Here is a 17982-nt window from a genome sequence, read left to right as displayed (position 1 = left end):
CATGGCACTGGTGACTTTAGAATGTTTCCTGAAGTTCTGTGGTCCAGCCTTTAGCTGGAGATGTTTATTCCCCCAGTGCAGACCCAGAGAGACTCCCAATGTCTCAGCAGATCTTGCTTTGGTTCTAGTATGGCATCAGGTGACCATGACCTAGCCTGTGGAAAGTAGCTCATTCTCCCCATGCTCAGCCTTAGCAAGGCCGCCCTGAAGTGGGCTCACAGTGTTTGAAATTCCCAAGGTCACTCAAGGATGCTGAGGTTTTACCACGAAGAACTTCTCACCAGCGAATGTTATCATGGGGTTTTATCCAGGAGTACAAACCTATCTAGCCTGGCAGGCTAGCCCATTGAGAGAAAGAATGAGTTCCTATTCCCATCCTGGACCTTTTGTTTTGTTAAATATTTATAGGCCACTTTCCCAGCCTCCCTCCCCCACAAAACACCAGTTTATCAAAAATGCCCTTGTGAATAGAAACCTTTGCATGTGACTCAAGCATTGCAATAGGCTGTCCCATGTACACATAGTGACACAGTGAGTATTTCCTGTGAACAGGGAACCTTCCGGGTCCCACCATTGTTGTTCAACCTTTGCCTGGAAAAAACCAAAAATTATTTACTAGGGACGGGCGTTGTGTTTGTTTAGGGCTTTGCTGGGAATCGCCTGGCTGAGGCATTCCAGGGACGTGGTGTTGGCAGCCAAGTGTTGGGGGTAGCAGCACCCCTTGCTCATCGTGGGCAGCACTGGAGATGTGATGGGAAGTGTTGACTTGCCTCTATGATGGAACAGTGCTGTCACCTGGTTAGGGCGGGGAGCAGGGAGCTCTAACTATGACAGCCAGCCCTCATACAGGTAGCTAAAGCAAAGTGTTTGGTTTCCTAGGGGCCAGGGTCTGGAGTCTAAAATAGACTTCTAGGTAGATGGGCATAACAAAACAAAAACAAACAAGCAAAAAAAACCCAAAACAAAAAACCAAATAGTTGTAATGCCATCACTGGTACTGTTTGTGTCCCTATGTCTGTGTCCTTGGTCCCTCTTTTTGGTTTGCATAGCTCTGGATGTCTATAGCCAATGTTGCCACCCCTCCACCTTCCACAGCTGAGCACATGACTGCCTAGCTAGCCTTGTTTCCTGCTCCAGTGGGATTCTGGGTTCTGCCAACACATAGTGCAGCACCTAGTTTATCACCAGGCTCACTAGCAAGTGGTCACCACCCTGTGGCTGTTTAGCATCATGTGGAGGTCTTACCCAGCCAGGTCCATACCTCTTCCAGGAGAGAACTTGGGGTGGAGTGCTGGTATGGCTGGACAGTGTCATGTCACAGGTACTGCAGAACACAGCAGTGTCAGCTGAGTGGCCTGCCATAACATTCCTAATGAGCATAGCAAAAGCTGGCAGAACTAGAGACCAAAATGTGGAACTTAACTTAGTAGTTAACATTGCTACATCAGCAGTGGTAGTGTGGTTGACTGAGTACAGAGAAAACAGATCTAACAGTACTGAGAGGCACGGCCATTTAACTTCTTCAAGGGTGTCCTCGTTTGTTTTTGTTTGTTTGTTTGTTTGTTTTGGTCAGCTTGACACAAGTTACAGTTATCTGGGAAGAGGAACCTCAATTGAGAAAATACCTCAATGCCCGATTCATGACTGACATGATTGACATGACCCAGCCCATTGTGAGTAGTGTCACCTCTATGCAAGTGGTCCTAAGTTGTATAAAAAAGCAGGTGGAGCAAGCCAGTAGGCAGAGTTCCTCCTTTGGCTTCTTCATCATTTCCAATCTTCAATCCTGCCTTGAGTCCCTGCCCTGACTTCCCTCAGTGATGGACTGTAACCTGAAAATTGTAAGATGAAATAAAACCTTTCCTCCCCAAGTTGCTTTTGATCATGATATTTATCAGAGCAATAGAAGACAAAGGGCTAGAGTGAGATTGACAGCTTATGGCTAGTGTTCATCTCTGCCCCTGGAGCCAGTGAGTGAGCAGCCCCAGACCCCAACAGATGGACTAGCTGTGCATAAGACACTGAAGCTTGAATTTTATAAGCTTTTTTTTTTTAGTTAATTTATTTTTATGTGTATGGATGTTTTGCCTGCAAATATGTCTTTGTGTTACATGTGTGCCTGGTACTCATGGAGGCAAGAAGAAGGTATCAGATCCCCTGGGACTGGAGTTACAGATAGTTATGAGCTGTCACAGATGCCAGGTCCTTTGGAAGAGCATCCAGTGCTCTTAACCACAGAGCCATCTCTCCAGCCCCTCCATAAGCATTTTGTCTAGGAAGTATTACAGCCATCTTTTGTAAGATTTATGTGGCGGACCACATGACCTTGGACAGCAGAGTTTGCTCACCCCGTTCTGGAACCATAGCTGTTGGGCTGTGATGGCTATAGCTGTCAGTAACTGCAGAAATGTTGACAGCTGATCCTTGGGATGCTCTATCCCTATTCCTGTGCAACTTCCTGCTAGCCATGCCCACCTGGAGGAGCCAGTACTGTTCACTGACTCGCATTTCCTGAGTGAATAAGTGTCAGTGAATGACCTCCCTTGGTAGCCAGTTCTTGGCTGCTTCAAAAGGTCATTTTGGGTACAGCAGGGCCTGTTGTTCTACACCATGTGTGTGTATCCTATGGCCCACGGATGGATGTATCACAGGATAGCTATGAATGTAGGCCAACATATTATAGATGATAGTGTCATGTCCAAGTGTCAACAAGTTGGACACCATGCTTTAGAGCCTGCACTATCTGCCCATTCATCCTATGAGAGAGCATCTATTGTTCTACTCTAGTCTGTAGAGTACTGTAGTAGACTACTCATCTGTAGTCTAGAGATGGGAAGCACACTGTTCTTCCATCTGGGTGCTCAGATGAATACCCATGCCTGTTTTTCCCACTGTCTGGGCTACTTCCTGATCCTTTGCTAGATGCTGCAGACTTCTGAGCCTGTCAATCATCTGTGACTTCTGCATGTGTAACCTGCTAGTGTGGCTTTCCTGAAGTCTGTGTTACTAAGGGCTGATGCCAGGGTGGTGGGGCCACAGGCTCCATTGGTGTTGTCACTGTCACCTCGCTGGGAGAGGTCTGGCCACTGAGAGCACCTGAGTTAAAGGTGGGTGGAGAGAGGGCCTGGCCCATCCAGGCCTTGTCTCACAGCCTGATTGAGTCAGCAAACCTCTATATGTCCTGTTTGGCTCTTGACTGGAAGAGGGACAAGGGAACTTGTTGGTCTGTGTCTCCAGAGAGCCATAGCCTGACTGGGACAAACCCAGGGCCTCTGGATCTATATTTATATAGCTTGGAACCCTGTATTCAGGGTGGGTAGGCACTGTGGGCAGCCAAAGGCTGTGTGGTACCTCCTGAATGGTAACCCTCCCCCATTCCCCAGGTGTTGTCAAGTGACAGTAGGCGGGTTGCCCCAGGCAGGAAAGGGCAAGCCATAAAGATGTCCCATGCATACAGGAGTGGCTTCGGCTCCTTATTTACTTGGAGTTGGTGGCATGACGAATGGGAGGCTCATGGTGCTTCTTCCCCTGAATCCTAGACTGCATTGTTTACTCTGGGTCATTTTGATTAGGGGTTGTGCTAAGACACAGGGCACATGACATGGGTGTTACTGAAGGCAGATAAGGGAAGTATGGCTGGGAACAGCCATGGCCCCTTGAGTGCCTTGCCTAGTAAAGCTGAAGAGCTCACATTGCATTAGAGCCCCACCTGGCTTGTCTGTTGGAACTCACTGGGCAGACTCTAGTTCCCTGATTCTGGTCTGTTCTGCTGACTTGGGATGGGAACAGATCTAGCCTTCCTGTGGCCAGACATGGCTGCAGAGGTCAGAACACATACCTTAGACCCTGGCGGAGTGCCCTGGTACCTAATAGTGTGATGGCAAGGGGTTCTGCAAGGTGCTTCCTCCCTTAAGCATGCTCTCCTCCCACACAATGCCTGTTTTTCTTGCCAGCTCAACATGAGTCTTGTTTCCTCGGTGTCCTTAGAGTGTGAAATGCTTGTCTGATGAAGTGGTGACATGCCAGGCCCTTTGGATTTTAAGCAAACTATGGGTTATTGTAAAATTTGGAGAGTTGTGCTGATTTTATGCTGACACTCAGAGCCTCCCAACCACATCCAGGACATATGGTGTGCCATTGCTCACCCAGCAGCCAGTACTGCCCTTGTAGGGATAACCAGCACTCTGACTTGGACTAGCAGATTCCTTTATGAGACTTTGGATGTCACTCAAGGGAATGGTGTGGTATATGCTTATGAGCAAGGATCTCTATGGCACAGAGAAAGGCTCATCACTGCTGGCCACTGTGCAAGTGCATTCTAGTTGCTGTGCAGGGCTCTGGCCTGTGCCCAGGGCTGTCATCCTTCATCTGTCTATTGACACCACATTTGAGTTTTATATGACAGGGAGGTGCCATAGACTCTGGTGTCAGGCTGCCCAGGTTCCACCCTGAGGTCACCACACTCATGCCATGCCTAGACAGGGAGAGCTAAAATGGAAGAAGGGACATTGGGTACTGGCTACCACCCCTTGGTTACAGATGGGTATGTGTGGACTTATACCACTCCCGTGCTTGGGGCACCCACTGCCAAGGTAACTGAGGGCCTTGGTGGCTTTCTAGGGCCTTTGGCAAGACCCTCTGTGATAGTTTTTCCCCAGTGACGTCCAAAATTAAGTGATTCTAATTATTCCTGCAATTGTACCCACTGTGCTATGGAGAGACAGGGCCATGCCTGGTACCCTGCAGGGCTTTAGAGCAGCTCAACCCTGCTCAGCATGGTGGCCCTGCAGGCAGAGCCCCGTACTAGCTCCAAGGTCTGGAGTACCTTCTTTGTCTAGCATCCTCAGAGCCAGAAGACCCTCAGGGAAAAGGTCTATCCTGAGGAGACTCGAGGGGGCAAGAGTATGTGTTTATGTGGGATGTGTATGAGTGAGGGGTGACAGGCTGTGTGTCCCTGCAGGCCTCCCTGAGCAGTACTACAGCCTCACCTGGTTCCTGAGCCCCGTCCTTGGCCTCATCTTCACACCGCTTATTGGCTCAGCAAGTGACCGCTGTACCCTGAGTTGGGGCCGCCGGCGGCCCTTCATCCTCGTGCTGTGTGTGGGGGTCCTTATCGGTGTTGCACTTTTCCTCAACGGCTCTGCCATTGGTGAGTGTTTGCTGAGCTTATACTAGTGCACGCTTTGGGGGCCTTATCTGATGACTTCACTGGGTTGCTGTGTGCAGGAACCAGCTTGAACCAGCTCAGGCCGCTGAGGGCCGCCTGGTAGAGAGTGCAGCGGGGAGCTTGGTAGTGGAACTGGCCCCACATGGGAAAGCTGGAGGAACCTGTTCACAGGGAAACGCTTCCTGTTGTGATGGCTTGTTTTTAATGCGTATCTGACACCACGTCCTGTTTCCAGAGTGATTTCAGAAATTATCTTTTCCTTTTTTGTTCTCCTTTTCTTAGACATGGCAGTGAAAATATCCAGAACCCAGTTTGCTGTTTGTTTTCTTGGTTCATGCCTCATGTGTTGTTTTGCCTCTTTCTGTTGTTTTGTTTTTCATTAAAGTCACTCTGTGTGGGAAAATATTTTGTGCCCTGCAGGCACCCTTTTGAACCCGTGAAAACAAAACCTTCTTTTTTGGGCTCAGTGGGTGAAGGAGTGCCCTGTGGGTTCTGAAGCACAGGTCTGCCCATGTTCCAGTGGCAGCATGGCTATGGGCAAAGAGGCCCCAGAAGACCACTGCCTCCTTGGGGAGTCACAGTGTCTCAGGGCCAGGATAGGGACAGTCTCTGGTAGCTTTGCTTCATTCCCCTCCTGTCCTATCTCCTTGCTGATTCATACCTGTACAAGGCAGCCTCCTCTACCAGGAACAGCTCCCGTCTCGGAGTCTGGGGTACCACTTTCCTGGCTTTCACTGCTTGTCACCTGCGAGTATTCCTTTACTTTCCCATATACAGTGTCATGTATAGAGAACATTCTTGGGGTGGCCCTGGCCACAGGTGATCCACATACAGCCAGCCTGGAGGCACCAGCCCTTCAGCCTAAGCTCTTCTCTTGCCAGTGGGGCCTCCTGGGCAACCCATGGGCCAGTATGTCGAGGTGCAGTCAGAGGGCAGTACTTCACAGCCAGGCCTGTCTTTGTCCCACTCCTAGTTCTACAGGTTGGCGCCAGTGTGACCAGCCCAGGGCGCAAGACTGGGGATTGATCTCTGGGTCCAGGCAGGCTCCCCAATCAGGTGAGGCTTGCTGTGTGAGGACAGCCTCCTCAGAGGCTCACCTCACACTGCCTGCCAAGGCAGCATGCCTTCCTACTTAGGTCCTTATATACTCAAAGCCTGTTGTCTAGCTTGGATGCTGAGGCAGAGCCAACCAGCTCAGGAAGCAGCACAGGGAGTTTGGGTTGGTGGGAAGAGGAGTAGATGGCATCCCCAGAGAGGTAGAGGTGGTGGCCCTTGCACAACCACTGCAGTTTATGCCAGTTGTCTTACCAGCCAGTGGCCACTGCTGCTAATGGATAGAGAAGGAGGAGCCTGTTCCCCCTTCTTGCTTGAAAAACTATGAGGGAGTGAGGGAGAGATAGCTTAGTGGGAAGCATTGCTGCTCTTGCAGAAGACCCAAGTTAAATTCCCAGCATCCACATGGTAGCTCACAACCATCTGTAACTCCACTTCCAAAAAATCTGATGCCCTCTTCTGACCTGTGCAGGCATCAAGCATGCACAAGGTGCACACCCATACATTACAAGCAAGAAGACCCATAATAACATAAGTATTTTTTTATAAGACGGGACTCTTGGGGGCTGGACAGTGGGGGGACACCCACAAACCACAGAAATGGGGTGAAGCTTACTGCTGTCCTGAAAGCATCTGCCTCAGGAACCTGACAGTTGGCACTGGAGTCTGACTGCTTCCCCATGCTCTGTCCAGGTCTGGCGCTTGGCGATGTTCCCAATCGGCAGCCCATTGGCATTGTCCTCACGGTGCTGGGAGTAGTGGTCCTGGATTTCAGTGCCGATGCAACTGAGGGGCCCATCCGTGCCTACCTGCTGGATGTGGTAGACAGCGAGGAGCAAGATATGGCCCTCAACATCCACGCCTTCTCTGCTGGTAAAGCTCATGCCAGGCCCAAGGTGGGAGGGTTGGATCTGTGCTCCTTAGTGGCAGTGACCAGAAAGGGGGCCTTAGGAAGCACCATGACTCACTCCTGACCCATGAACCCAGTGGATTAAGGGACTGAGGAGCAGAGCTAGGAGAGAGTAAAGGCTGCCTGGATGACGTGTGTGCCAGGGGGACGTGGTGAGGGCCCCACACTGACACTGCCTGGGGAACACACAGGTGGGCTGGGGTTGCTTCCAGGCCTGAGACTCCTTTTGTCTTTATTTCTAACTGGGAATAATGTTAGGCTAGTTTTCAGATCTGTGCCGTCATCTGAGTTTCTGTTGTGTTTATCTCAGCTGTCCTTTTATTCTCCATCTCACTGATTTGCCACATAACCCATTCCCCCTGTGTAAGGGAGAGCCCTGTGCTGGGTCTGAGGCTCACTGTCACTTCTCTTCCTACAGGCCTTGGTGGGGCCATTGGCTATGTGCTGGGTGGGCGGGACTGGACACAGACCTTCCTTGGTGACTGGTTCCGGACACAGAACCAGGTGCTGTTCTTCTTCGCTGCCATCATCTTTTCGGTGTCAGTGGCCCTGCATCTCTTCAGCATAGAAGAGGAACAGTATAGCCCACAGCAGGACCGCAGTCCTGAAGATACCACCCTGCCCGGCACCAGTGTCCAGCCTAGCGCCCCAGCCCCTGCTACCCGTCTCAGCTCCCTCGGTGGGGGTGTGCAGGATGGCAGCCCCCCATTCCCAGATGAGGTGCAGTCAGAGCACGAGCTGTCCTTGGACTACCTCAATGTGGACATCGTGCGCAGCAAGAGTGACTCGGTGCTGCACATGCCTGATGCCACTCTGGACATGGAGCCTGAACTGCTCTTCCTGCATGACATAGAGCCCTCCATCTTCCATGATGCTTCCTATCCCAGCACCCCCCGGAGCACCAGCCAGGAGCTCCTGAGGGCCAAGCTGCCCCGCCTGTCTACGTTCCTCAGGGAGTCCACCAAGGAGGACGACACCTTGCTTGATAATCACTTGAATGAAGCTAAAGTCCCAAATGGGAGAGGTTCCCCACCAATGGATTCACTCAGTAACCGCTCTAAAGTGGACTTGAAGCCTTCAGCCACGTCTGGTTCCATGAGGCGGCGTAGGCACACGTTCCACAGACAGGCTTCTAGCACCTTCTCCTACTATGGTAAGATTGGGTCCCACTGCTACCGCTACCGCCGGGCCAATGCAGTGGTCCTGATCAAGCCATCTCGAAGCATGAGTGACCTATATGACCTGCAGCAGCGGCAGCGATCCAGGCACCGCAACCAGAGCGGGGCCACTGCCTCCAGTGGGGACACAGAGAGCGAGGAGGGCGAGGCAGAGACTACTGTGCGCCTGCTGTGGCTGTCCATGCTGAAGATGCCCAAGGAACTGATGCGGCTCTGCCTCTGCCACCTACTCACTTGGTTCTCCGTCATCACAGAGGCTGTCTTCTATACTGACTTCATGGGTCGGGTTATCTTCGAAGGGGACCCCCAGGTGAGCACTCTATGGCTAGCAGCTCTACTATACAGGAGAACTAGGCAGTCTCCATGTCTGGGGCTACTTGTGAGCCTACATGCACTACTACCCTTGAACCCACATGCCCATGTGGGCCAGGGGTAATGCCCAGCAGGCAGCTGGCCAGAACATACCTCAATATATGGTCAATTGTGTAAGCTTAGACAAAGTTGTGATGGTGGGGTCTGTGGTGACCATTTGTGAATACCAGGTGCTTCCACACACAAATCGTGAATGGAGTGTTGATTCAGCAATCAAAGTAACAGCCTATTTTTATTCTTGCCAGACCCTGCTAGTGGTTCTGGGCTTACCTCGTGGTGTGTAGGTGGTCACAGGGATCTGTTACATACACCTTTTTCTGCCAGTCCAGACCAGCCCTGTTTCAGGACCATGGGCAGGATTTCACTTCTCATTGTGGGAAACGGAGTCCTGTGGGGACTGGAGGGACTAGAGTAGTTTACCAGATACTGACCTGAACTTGGGTTGATTCTTCTCCTCCTCACTATAGTATCTGTCATCTCTCAATCTGCCTGCATGGGAGTGCAGAGTAATCTCCTCTGCTCTGGGGGTGGCAAATGCACTCAACCTCCTCTCTCTGCAACAGGCCTCCTCCAACTCTACCAAATGGCACGACTACAATGCCGGCGTGAAGATGGGCTGCAGGGGCCTGGTCATCTACGCTGCTACTGGTGCTATCTGCTCAGGTGAGTATTGGGACCCTGATTTCTGCCTCAGTAGAGGAAAAGCCATTAAAGTCAGTTGCTGTGGCCTGGGATCAGGTGTTTCTGAGGCTTGGAGGACATCCTGTGTACTGTTTCATGACACTGTCCAGCATAGGTGGTACCTGTATATTAGCATGTTGTTGCTGCCATGCCAACCCCACCTGGGGCCCAGAAGTCTGAGGGGCAGTGGAACAGGTCCAGGACAGGAGCCCTGATGAGGGGGGTGATGTGTTCTTATCCTAAGGCAGAATGCCTCACTCACTCCCTAAACTTGAAAGAGTTAGAATTGGAGTCTCCTCCCTTAGTTGCCTACACTCAGTCTGAACCCGGAATGGAAGTTGGCTTTGCCTGATCTGTAGATGAAGAGGATAGGGTGAGGCATGTCAGCCAAGTGTCAGGGTGACAGAGATTGCTGCTGGAGGAGATGGGTCCTGGGAGGACCCAATCAGAAAGCAGGATCCTGGGGCCAACCAGAATGAAAAGGGAACCCAAAATCACAAGGAAAGGGCCAGACAAGGGCAATCAGCAGCCCAGGGAGGCCACAGAGAGCTGGCTTCTTTCAGAAGAGCTGGAGCCTCCAGGAATCCAGGTGGGCATGGGGCTGCATGGTTCAGGGGGGCAGGTCTTTATATGCCTGAAGGCCTAGGTTCAACCAGAGGGGGGAGTGATGGGGGTATGGGGTGTGTGGGGGGGCAACAGCTAAGTCATGATCCTTGTGGTCCTCTCTGCAGCCTTGCTACAGAAGTACCTGGACAACTACGACCTGAGCATCAGGATCATCTATGTGTTGGGGACACTGGGCTTCTCCGTGGGCACCGCTGTGATGGCCATGTTTCCCAACGTCTATGTGGCCATGGTCACCATCAGCACCATGGGCATCATCTCCATGAGCATCTCCTACTGCCCCTATGCCCTCCTAGGGCACTACCATGACATCAAGGAGGTACAGCCAGTCTGTGCTGAGTGGAGGTGGTGATGGGGTCACCACAGAGCCCTACTTGGCCTTAAGTCTGGTTTAGTTGTCAGGCCATGGGACCCACAGCCTATGCTCAGTGCCCTGCCATTTTCTCTATCTTCCCTTCTGATGAAGGCAACAGCTTCCACTCTCCTAGTAATTCCTTGGCCACCGAATCTTCTCTGGCCATCCACGTCCTAGAACCTATCACAACTAGGAACAAGAGACTGCCCTGCCCACATGCCCTTCACCATCATGTCCTCCACGAGTGGACAATTCCCTTCCCAGCTCACTGGTTGGGCCCAGCTCTAGCAGCTAGCCTCAGCGTCCTTCTCTCTTGCAGCATTTGAAGAGTTACTCCATTAGCCACTGCCTCTGAGTTATCACTGCTGGTGCCTCTGTGTAGAGGGATTGGAACTAGATGTAATGGAACACAGCCACATATCCAGCACTAGGGAGGGGAAGGCCAGAGGATCAGGACTTCAGGATCCTCTCCCCAGCAAGTTCAAGGCTAGCCTGGGCTACTTAAGACCCTGATTTAAAAGTAAAAACAAACAAAAAACTAGAAGCTGGGTATAGTGGTACATACCTTTAATCCCATTAATCATTAAAGCAAAATCAGTTTGCTCTGTAGGTACACACCACACCCACTCCTAATAAAACCTAATAGTAATGGTGTTTTGTAGATAAACTCTGCAGGCTTCATAGCTGATGAGGCTGAGCTACTTTGCTGGCATTTTAGAAGTGTGTCATACAGAATCGCCCAGACCAGGAAAGATGGTGACCAGAGTCTAGAAGCTCCTTCTCCTTCTGCTGCCCTGTTCTCACTTGCACCTGCATCTGACCTTCCTATAACCAGACTGGCATTTTCTGTTCCACCCATTCTGTGTGACTTGGGTAGCATGGCAGGGCTTACCACTGGTCCCAGGTATCTGTGCCACCTTCTGCTGTCGGCCCAGCAGGTTCTAGTGTGACTTGAGGTAGTGGATTAGACTCTGACATTCTCCCCCAACGTGGGTGTTCTTGGGACCCAGGGCCTCCCATCCCATCTTCATTGTTGCCGAATGGCGACATGTGTGCATGTGCTGTGCTTCTGGCCAGTTCCTCTCTGTCCTTGGACAGATGTTATGCGTTCTTTAAAGCAGGTCGGTAGTTAGTCTTGATGTCAAGCAGCATGAGCTCCTCTGCTGTTACTCAAGGTCACTCCAGCTGTCCCATTGTAGCCTAGGCTGGTCCAGAATTTACTATGGAGCCCAACCTGACCCCCAACTCACAGAAATCCTATTGTCTCCCCTAGTGAGTGATAGGATTACAGACACGAGTTGCCACATACATCTGCAGAAACAAGTTACTACTTGTTTTTGAGACAGGGTCTTAATGGTATCCCTGACTGGCCTGGAATTCAAAACGATCCACCAGCCTCCAAACCCTGCATGCTGGGATCAAAGATGTGTGCAGCCACACCTAGCTAATGCCCCCAACCCCCAAAAGATCTTTATAAGGTCTCAGGGAGATAACTTAGTGGATAAAGTTGGTGTCCCAAGTATGAATCTGAATCTGAATTCAGATTCCTAGGATATGATGGTCATGGTGGATTGGTTTCTAATAATTAAAGTCAGAGAACATACATGTGCATGATCTTAGTCCTTATATTAATTGATCACTCAGGCTGTGGCCCAGCATGTCCTATATCTGGTGAAATTTTTTGTTCTGCCCTTGTGGCCTCACTGTGTCCATTGGGTAAGGTGGAGTATGTTCGTTGTCTTTCTGGTTCCTGGAAGGCGTGTTTACAATCTCCCTCTGACTGTGGTGTACTCAATCCTAAAATCCGAGTGTGCTTTCCATCTTCTGGGTAGATTGGCCTCCATATCTCAAGAACTACATCTCCTTTGGAGAATTGGAGTGAGCATAGCCATGCAGTGCACAGACATGCTTTTATATCATGTTCAAGAAACATGAACAAACAAAACTGCTCAGTGTTCCTGTTCTGTCACGTGAGCCACATGCTCACATGGGAGTGACTAGAGCTCCTTGCTCTCCAAGGAGTTCATCAGCATGAGGTAGACATTCCTATGTCTGTCTGCCCTGCTTCTCTTCCTTGGGGCTGGAGGAAGTGTTCTGGGGAATCAAATTCTGATTAGGATACAAAACTACTTCTCTGTACCCCCCCTGTGAGCCAGAATTTTCTCTCTCTCCTGCCTGCCCATGCCAGGTAGTACCCGGGGCTCTGGAGAACCCAGCTGGGTGGCTACCTAGAAGCTCAGGGAGGTGGGTCTCATCTCTTGATTGCAGGCAGTGTCCACAGCCCTGGTGTATAGGCGAAGCCTGCCTTCTCTGCACCCCTCATATCTGTGTCCCTTCTCTTGCAGTACGTCCACCACAGTCCAGGGAACTCCAAGCGTGGATTTGGCATTGACTGCGCCATCCTCTCCTGCCAGGTCTACATCTCCCAGATCCTGGTTGCATCTGCCCTTGGGGGCGTGGTCGACGCTGTAGGGACTGTCCATGTCATCCCTGTGGTGGCCTCAGTGGGCTCTTTCCTGGGCTTCCTGACAGCCACATTCCTGGTGATCTACCCTGAGGTGTCAGAGGAGGCCAAGGAGGAGCAGAAAGGCCTGTCTGCAGGGCCCGCTGGTGAAGGAGAGGGTGGAACAGGCAGTGAGAAGCCCACTGTGCTGAAGCTTTCTCGGAAGGGGGGCCCTCGGGGGCCGGTGGAGACAGAGTCCATGGTGTGAGCCCCAGCTGGCACATTCCACACCGGAGGGCAGGGTGGACTGGGGACTGTGCTTGCCGACACTGTGCGAGCTGGAGTTCCTTCCCAGGGCGCAGTTCAAGTTCAGTAGGTGTTAGGTGTAGGGTAGGTTTGAGCTATTAGGCAAAAATATCACACTAATTACCTTTCCCACAATTGAAAAAAATCATTTGAAATCTTTTTTTTTATTGAAAAAACTTAATTTCAGCTGTCTTTTATTCTGCAGGTATTCCATTCTGCATGTTTTAAATTGTGAAACATTCACAGCATAGTCAATAAGCAATTTAGAAAATGTAAAGGGTCTGCATTCCTAAAATAGTAATTGAAAGTGCAGAAACTCCGACTCCCTTGGCAGGTGTCATCTGAAGGCAGCAGACAGCAGTGTAGTGTTCAGATTGCCCAGCAGGTGTCCTCGAGGGCTCCTCAGCATCATGCTGGCACTGCAGTGCCTTGGAGCATTTTTCTCTGTTTATTTTAGAAACGGTATTTTCTTTTTCACAACTGTGGTATTTTCTTTTTCACAACTGTGGTTTTCTTAGAACAGCATCTCTAGTGAATTGGGTCCACAGTCCTGTGCACAGCTGTCAGTGCCTGAGACCACACACCAAAGCTGGGGAAGGGTCCCGGAGCAGTTTGAGCAGAAGGCAGCCATGCCCCAGGGTAGCCTCCAGACATCCCGCCCAGGGACAGCACAGATCAGGAGTGCTGAATATGAACTCACAGCATGCCTCCTGTGTGCTTGTGTGTGAGTTTGTCTGTGTCCGGTCCTCCCCACAAGGTCCTCCCCAGAGGCGACCACAGGGCAGCTGTTGGCTCTTTGTGACACTTCACTTTGTCTCTGCACCTTTGATCGGGAATCCAGGCACAGAGCTCCAGGTGAGCACTAGCTCCTGAGTCCTGCTGCAAGGCTACCTCGAGAGTGTGGGGAACAGGGCACATGAGGGTGCCGAGGCCTACCTCCCTGCCATATTGGTGACACTGGTCCTCGCTGGAACCTAACTGAAAATCTTGTGACCTCATCACCTGCTCCTGCTGATGGCCACGGGAATGGGAACGAAGGCAAAGAGAAGCAAGTGTCTGTCTGGGCAGGAGGGCTGGTGACCCAAGAGCCCGGCACAGTTTCCAATTTCTGCACATGAGCAAAACTCGGGCCTCAGGGAAGCAGGCTCCTCAGATGCTGCAGCTGTGGGAAAATACTTTTCAAACCACCATCTCTGTTAAAAACTCCACAGTCGTGTCTCTTCGCTTATGAAACAGTCAGTCTGCGCTCAGGAGAGGGGAGGGCCTCCCTGGATGGTAACCAGATGAAGTCAAACCCGTGCCCTTGCTGCCTGATTGGTGTTTTTACACAAAGTACTTTACAGTGCATGAGAATCATGCTGCAATATGAGCATTCTAACGAAAATATATATCCATATATATTTCAAGATGAAAGTAAGCCGTTTTTAAATAAATTACTTGAATTTTCTGTGTATTCAAAGAAATACTGTGTTTAACATTCTTGGCAGGCCTCTGTCTTGCCACATTCCCACACTGGTGGCACTTTGTAATTTGTAGTGTGTTTTGTGTCTGGGGAGCAAAGGTGTGTGCTCAGGGTACATTTCACCTGCCTGGGTCCTCCCTCAAGCCTAGGCCTGCAGAGGATGGGCTCCACCTTCCAGTGCTTTCTGTGTTGCCAGTTGAGAATAGAATTGCAAATCTCCTTTTTGTATGGGAGCAGTTGGACTACCAAGCACAGTCCCCACACTGAGCCCTCCAGCCAGCCAAGCCCCATCAGTTGGGTGCTCTGTCCCTCTGGGAACACAAGCACCGCTGGACTCCTCTCTTCAGTGTCCTTGGCAAGTCGCTTCTGTGCAACTGTTTCCACTGGTTGTTTTAAGAGGGTATCTCTCCCTCCTGAAAGTCCTGGTCCATAATAAGAACCATAGCCTCTGTTTTCATGTATCCACCTGTCCACCTTGCCATAGGAGAACAGAGGGAGGCAGGAGTGCTGAGTACACTAAGTGGGCAAAACCTGGAATCCTCATACCGAGTGTGGTTCTTAGGAGACTGTGTGCTGCCCAGAGCACCCACCCACCCAGAGGCTCAGGCCACACTTACTGACACTGGATGTGGGAGCAGAGACCAGACCCACAGGAGGGAGAGACAGAGGACCGCCCCATGCAGTCTGCTAGCCTCCACTCACCATGATCTGAAGATAACACAAGGACACCTTGTGGTCATGATACAGGCCTTGGCAGAGCCACTGGTAAAATATTGACACCCTGGAAGAATAGTCAGCTAGAAGTGGGACTGTTGCTGTCAGATCAGGCTACATATTGGTTGTTTTAAAGACCTGAAGCTATTAGATGCTTGCATCAAAAGCCTGCTGTCTGTGAGTCTGGCCAGGGTGCAGGGCCTTAGGCTGAGACCCAAGGGTAGCAGCAGGGTTGTTGTCTGGGCTTCCTTGCAGATAAAGTGAGCTATGGGCCTCAAGGTGGATGTGTCTAATCAGGGGTAGAACAATAGCCAGACCCTTTTGCCTAGTCCTTCCCTCTCTGGGAGGTTATTCTAGATGACACCAATGGGTAACTGTCAGGGACACTGCATGTGTGTTAAAGAAGCCAAGGGAGGAGGGCTGACATTACAGTGTGACACCAAAGTCTGTATTGCTCAGACAAACCCAGGCATTTCTGTTTTCAGACCTGGCTGTCAACCCAGCACCCAGAGGTAGTGAGATCCCAGAGAGTGCCTGAGTAGCTCTTCTGTGAGAGGAAAGGTGCTTTGATCATCTGAACCTAGGGGACTGGCAAGGTCAAGCTGATGTCCACTTGTGGCCAATGCTGAGGATGCAACATGGAGTTAGCTTTGTAGCGCCTTGGGGCCTGGGCTACATGCAAATGCCATATAGTAATTCACTGGTCCAAGGCTATAGAATGCATACAGGTTACTAATAGAAGGGAGTGATGATGGTCTGAATCCTGCTTTGTTGCCTGCGAAAGTCAACTACAACAGTTATTTTAGGAGATGCCTCTTAAGATGTATGGTCCAAGTTTGCCCGTGCAAGAGTATGAGCTGGTAGGAAGGGGTCCACAGCCTACTTTTGGCTGGGAGCAGAATAGCATGGTGGCACTCCCCAGTATCTGAAAAGCTGTCTATGGGACATTGTTCCTAGCCTAAGGTCTTAGCTGGATATCCAGTCCCACTGACTGGTCTGCAGCCCTCAGACTGCCATATTCTTGAGATCCTCGGGGCCCTGTGAGGGCAGGTTTGGGAAAAGTTAGGAGGGAGAGCACAAGACCTTGTTGGTAGCCTCCTGAAATGGTTAGGATTTCATAGAAAGTGCTGTGACTCCTCCAGCAGTAGCAGCAGCAGCCAGGGTGCCCATTGTCTTATCTCCCTGGTGCCACTGGCTTGTGCAACCCTGGAGTGGATGGCTCCCTTTGTTTGTGGTTGGTGGTCGGTTGCAGCAGCCATGGCCACATTTGCCACAGGTCAGTGTTGTGAAACACCATGTACTGAGACTGGACATTCATCAACTTCACATGCACCAGATGCCATGACTCCCCAGCTGTCTGCCTTCTACCTGAGCCTCTCTTCAGCAACCAAACAACACCCGGAGTGCGCAGGTGAAGCCACAGGTGGGTGGTCCTCCAACGGCTATCACCAGAAATGGGCTTACCCCTGTGCATGTAAGCTAGAAGGCAGTGCTTCCGAGAGTGCCTGGGGACTGCCCAGCATAGCAGCCTTGCCATCAGTTTTATTCCAGATTGAACTGACTCTTAAATGTGGCAAGCAGGAGATAATGCACTCAGCAGCTCTTGTCACCACCTTGTGAAAAGCCAACATCACCCTCATGGCTAAAGCCTGAGGTGGCAACCCTTGAGCCGCCAGGAGAGCTAAGCATCCTCTGGGAGCCCCACCTGTGCCCCCTACCCAAAGGTCCTTTGCTGTTATATGTAGCAGGAAGCACAGTTGTTGGAAAGGCCTCGGCACAGGGGCACTCCCCAGGCACCTCGGAACAAAACTATTTAGTTCCTTTGTGAACTGGAAACAGGACAACTGTTATCAACTTATTAAGTTGGAGCACTGTAATAGCTCTTGCTGATTTTAGCAATGGTGAAATGTGTGTTAAACACATGATGTTATATTTTATGAGGAAACATAAGAGTTCTATCACACATGGTTTTGTTTTTCATTAGGGTGGATGTTTAGTCTGCTGTCCAGAGTCCAGGGGCTTTGTCTGTTCTTTGTCACATGCTGGGCCAGTGGTCCCTGTACACAGTTCAGTGTATATGGCCTGACTTCTTCCTGCCAGGCTAGTGCCTCGCCTGCCTCTATTGCTCTGTTATGCTGTGGTTGACTCAATAAACATTATCATTGCAGGTGATAGTGTGGACCTGTCATTTTCAAATGGCTGCTCTCTTGGAGCCTTTTATGTCCATGGGGAGGCAGAATGCTCCTCCTGGCTGTGGCCAATGCCTGCAAGCATGCCCTAGTGCCTCAGAGCTCCCCCAGGGCTCACAAAATGGGCTCCTGCAGCTTAGGTGTCCCACAGCCCAGAGTCACTCCTGCCTAGAGGTGAAGAGGATGGGCCTGTTCCTGGTGGTGGGATAGGAACCTCCCTGCTGCAGAGAAAGTGGTAGGTCTCCTAATGAGCAGCAGGAGGTGAGAGCTGGCCCACCTAGGCAGGGAATAGCTTTTGACCCTTGTGTGTGTACACAGCCTTGGGTGCTGGAGGTGGGTGTCTCTTAGGCCTTCCTGGAACAGAACATGTTACCTGAGTGTCCTGGCAACCTGCTAAGTTCTGTGACAGTCACAACCTATTGATAGGGTTCTCAACCTGAGTCATTCCTTGAGCACATACCCATGAACAGCTGTCAGCTGTGGAGCCCTAAAGGACCCTGGAGGCAGTTACATACTACAGCTGGGATG

General features: G+C 51.0%; 1 protein-coding gene across 6 annotated transcripts in view; it reads left to right on the top strand.

Moving 5' to 3' along the window:
* The window catches only part of Slc45a4 (solute carrier family 45 member 4), a 72237-nt gene extending 54800 nt beyond the window's left edge, over positions 1-17437 (top strand). For 2 of the 6 annotated variants that reach the window (XM_035440665.1, XM_035440666.1), the window contains exons 3-8: positions 4961-5149; positions 6914-7093; positions 7549-8618; positions 9244-9343; positions 10093-10304; positions 12686-13051. In XM_035440665.1, coding sequence (XP_035296556.1) covers positions 4961-5149; positions 6914-7093; positions 7549-8618; positions 9244-9343; positions 10093-10304; positions 12686-13051 — 2117 coding nt within the window. Of the gene's footprint in view, positions 1-4960; positions 5150-6913; positions 7094-7548; positions 8619-9243; positions 9344-10092; positions 10305-12685 lie in introns of all 6 variants that reach the window. The other 4 variants (XM_027403792.2, XM_035440667.1, XM_027403794.2 and 1 more) reach the window with 4 other exon arrangements.
* The last annotated feature ends 545 nt before the right edge of the window (positions 17438-17982 follow it).

The sequence above is a fragment of the Cricetulus griseus genome, chromosome 2, assembly GCF_003668045.3.
Source record: "Cricetulus griseus strain 17A/GY chromosome 2, alternate assembly CriGri-PICRH-1.0, whole genome shotgun sequence".
NCBI classification, from domain to species: domain Eukaryota; kingdom Metazoa; phylum Chordata; class Mammalia; order Rodentia; family Cricetidae; genus Cricetulus; species Cricetulus griseus.
Note: the sequence above shows the minus strand (reverse complement) of the source record. Positions and strands in the feature narration are given on the sequence as shown.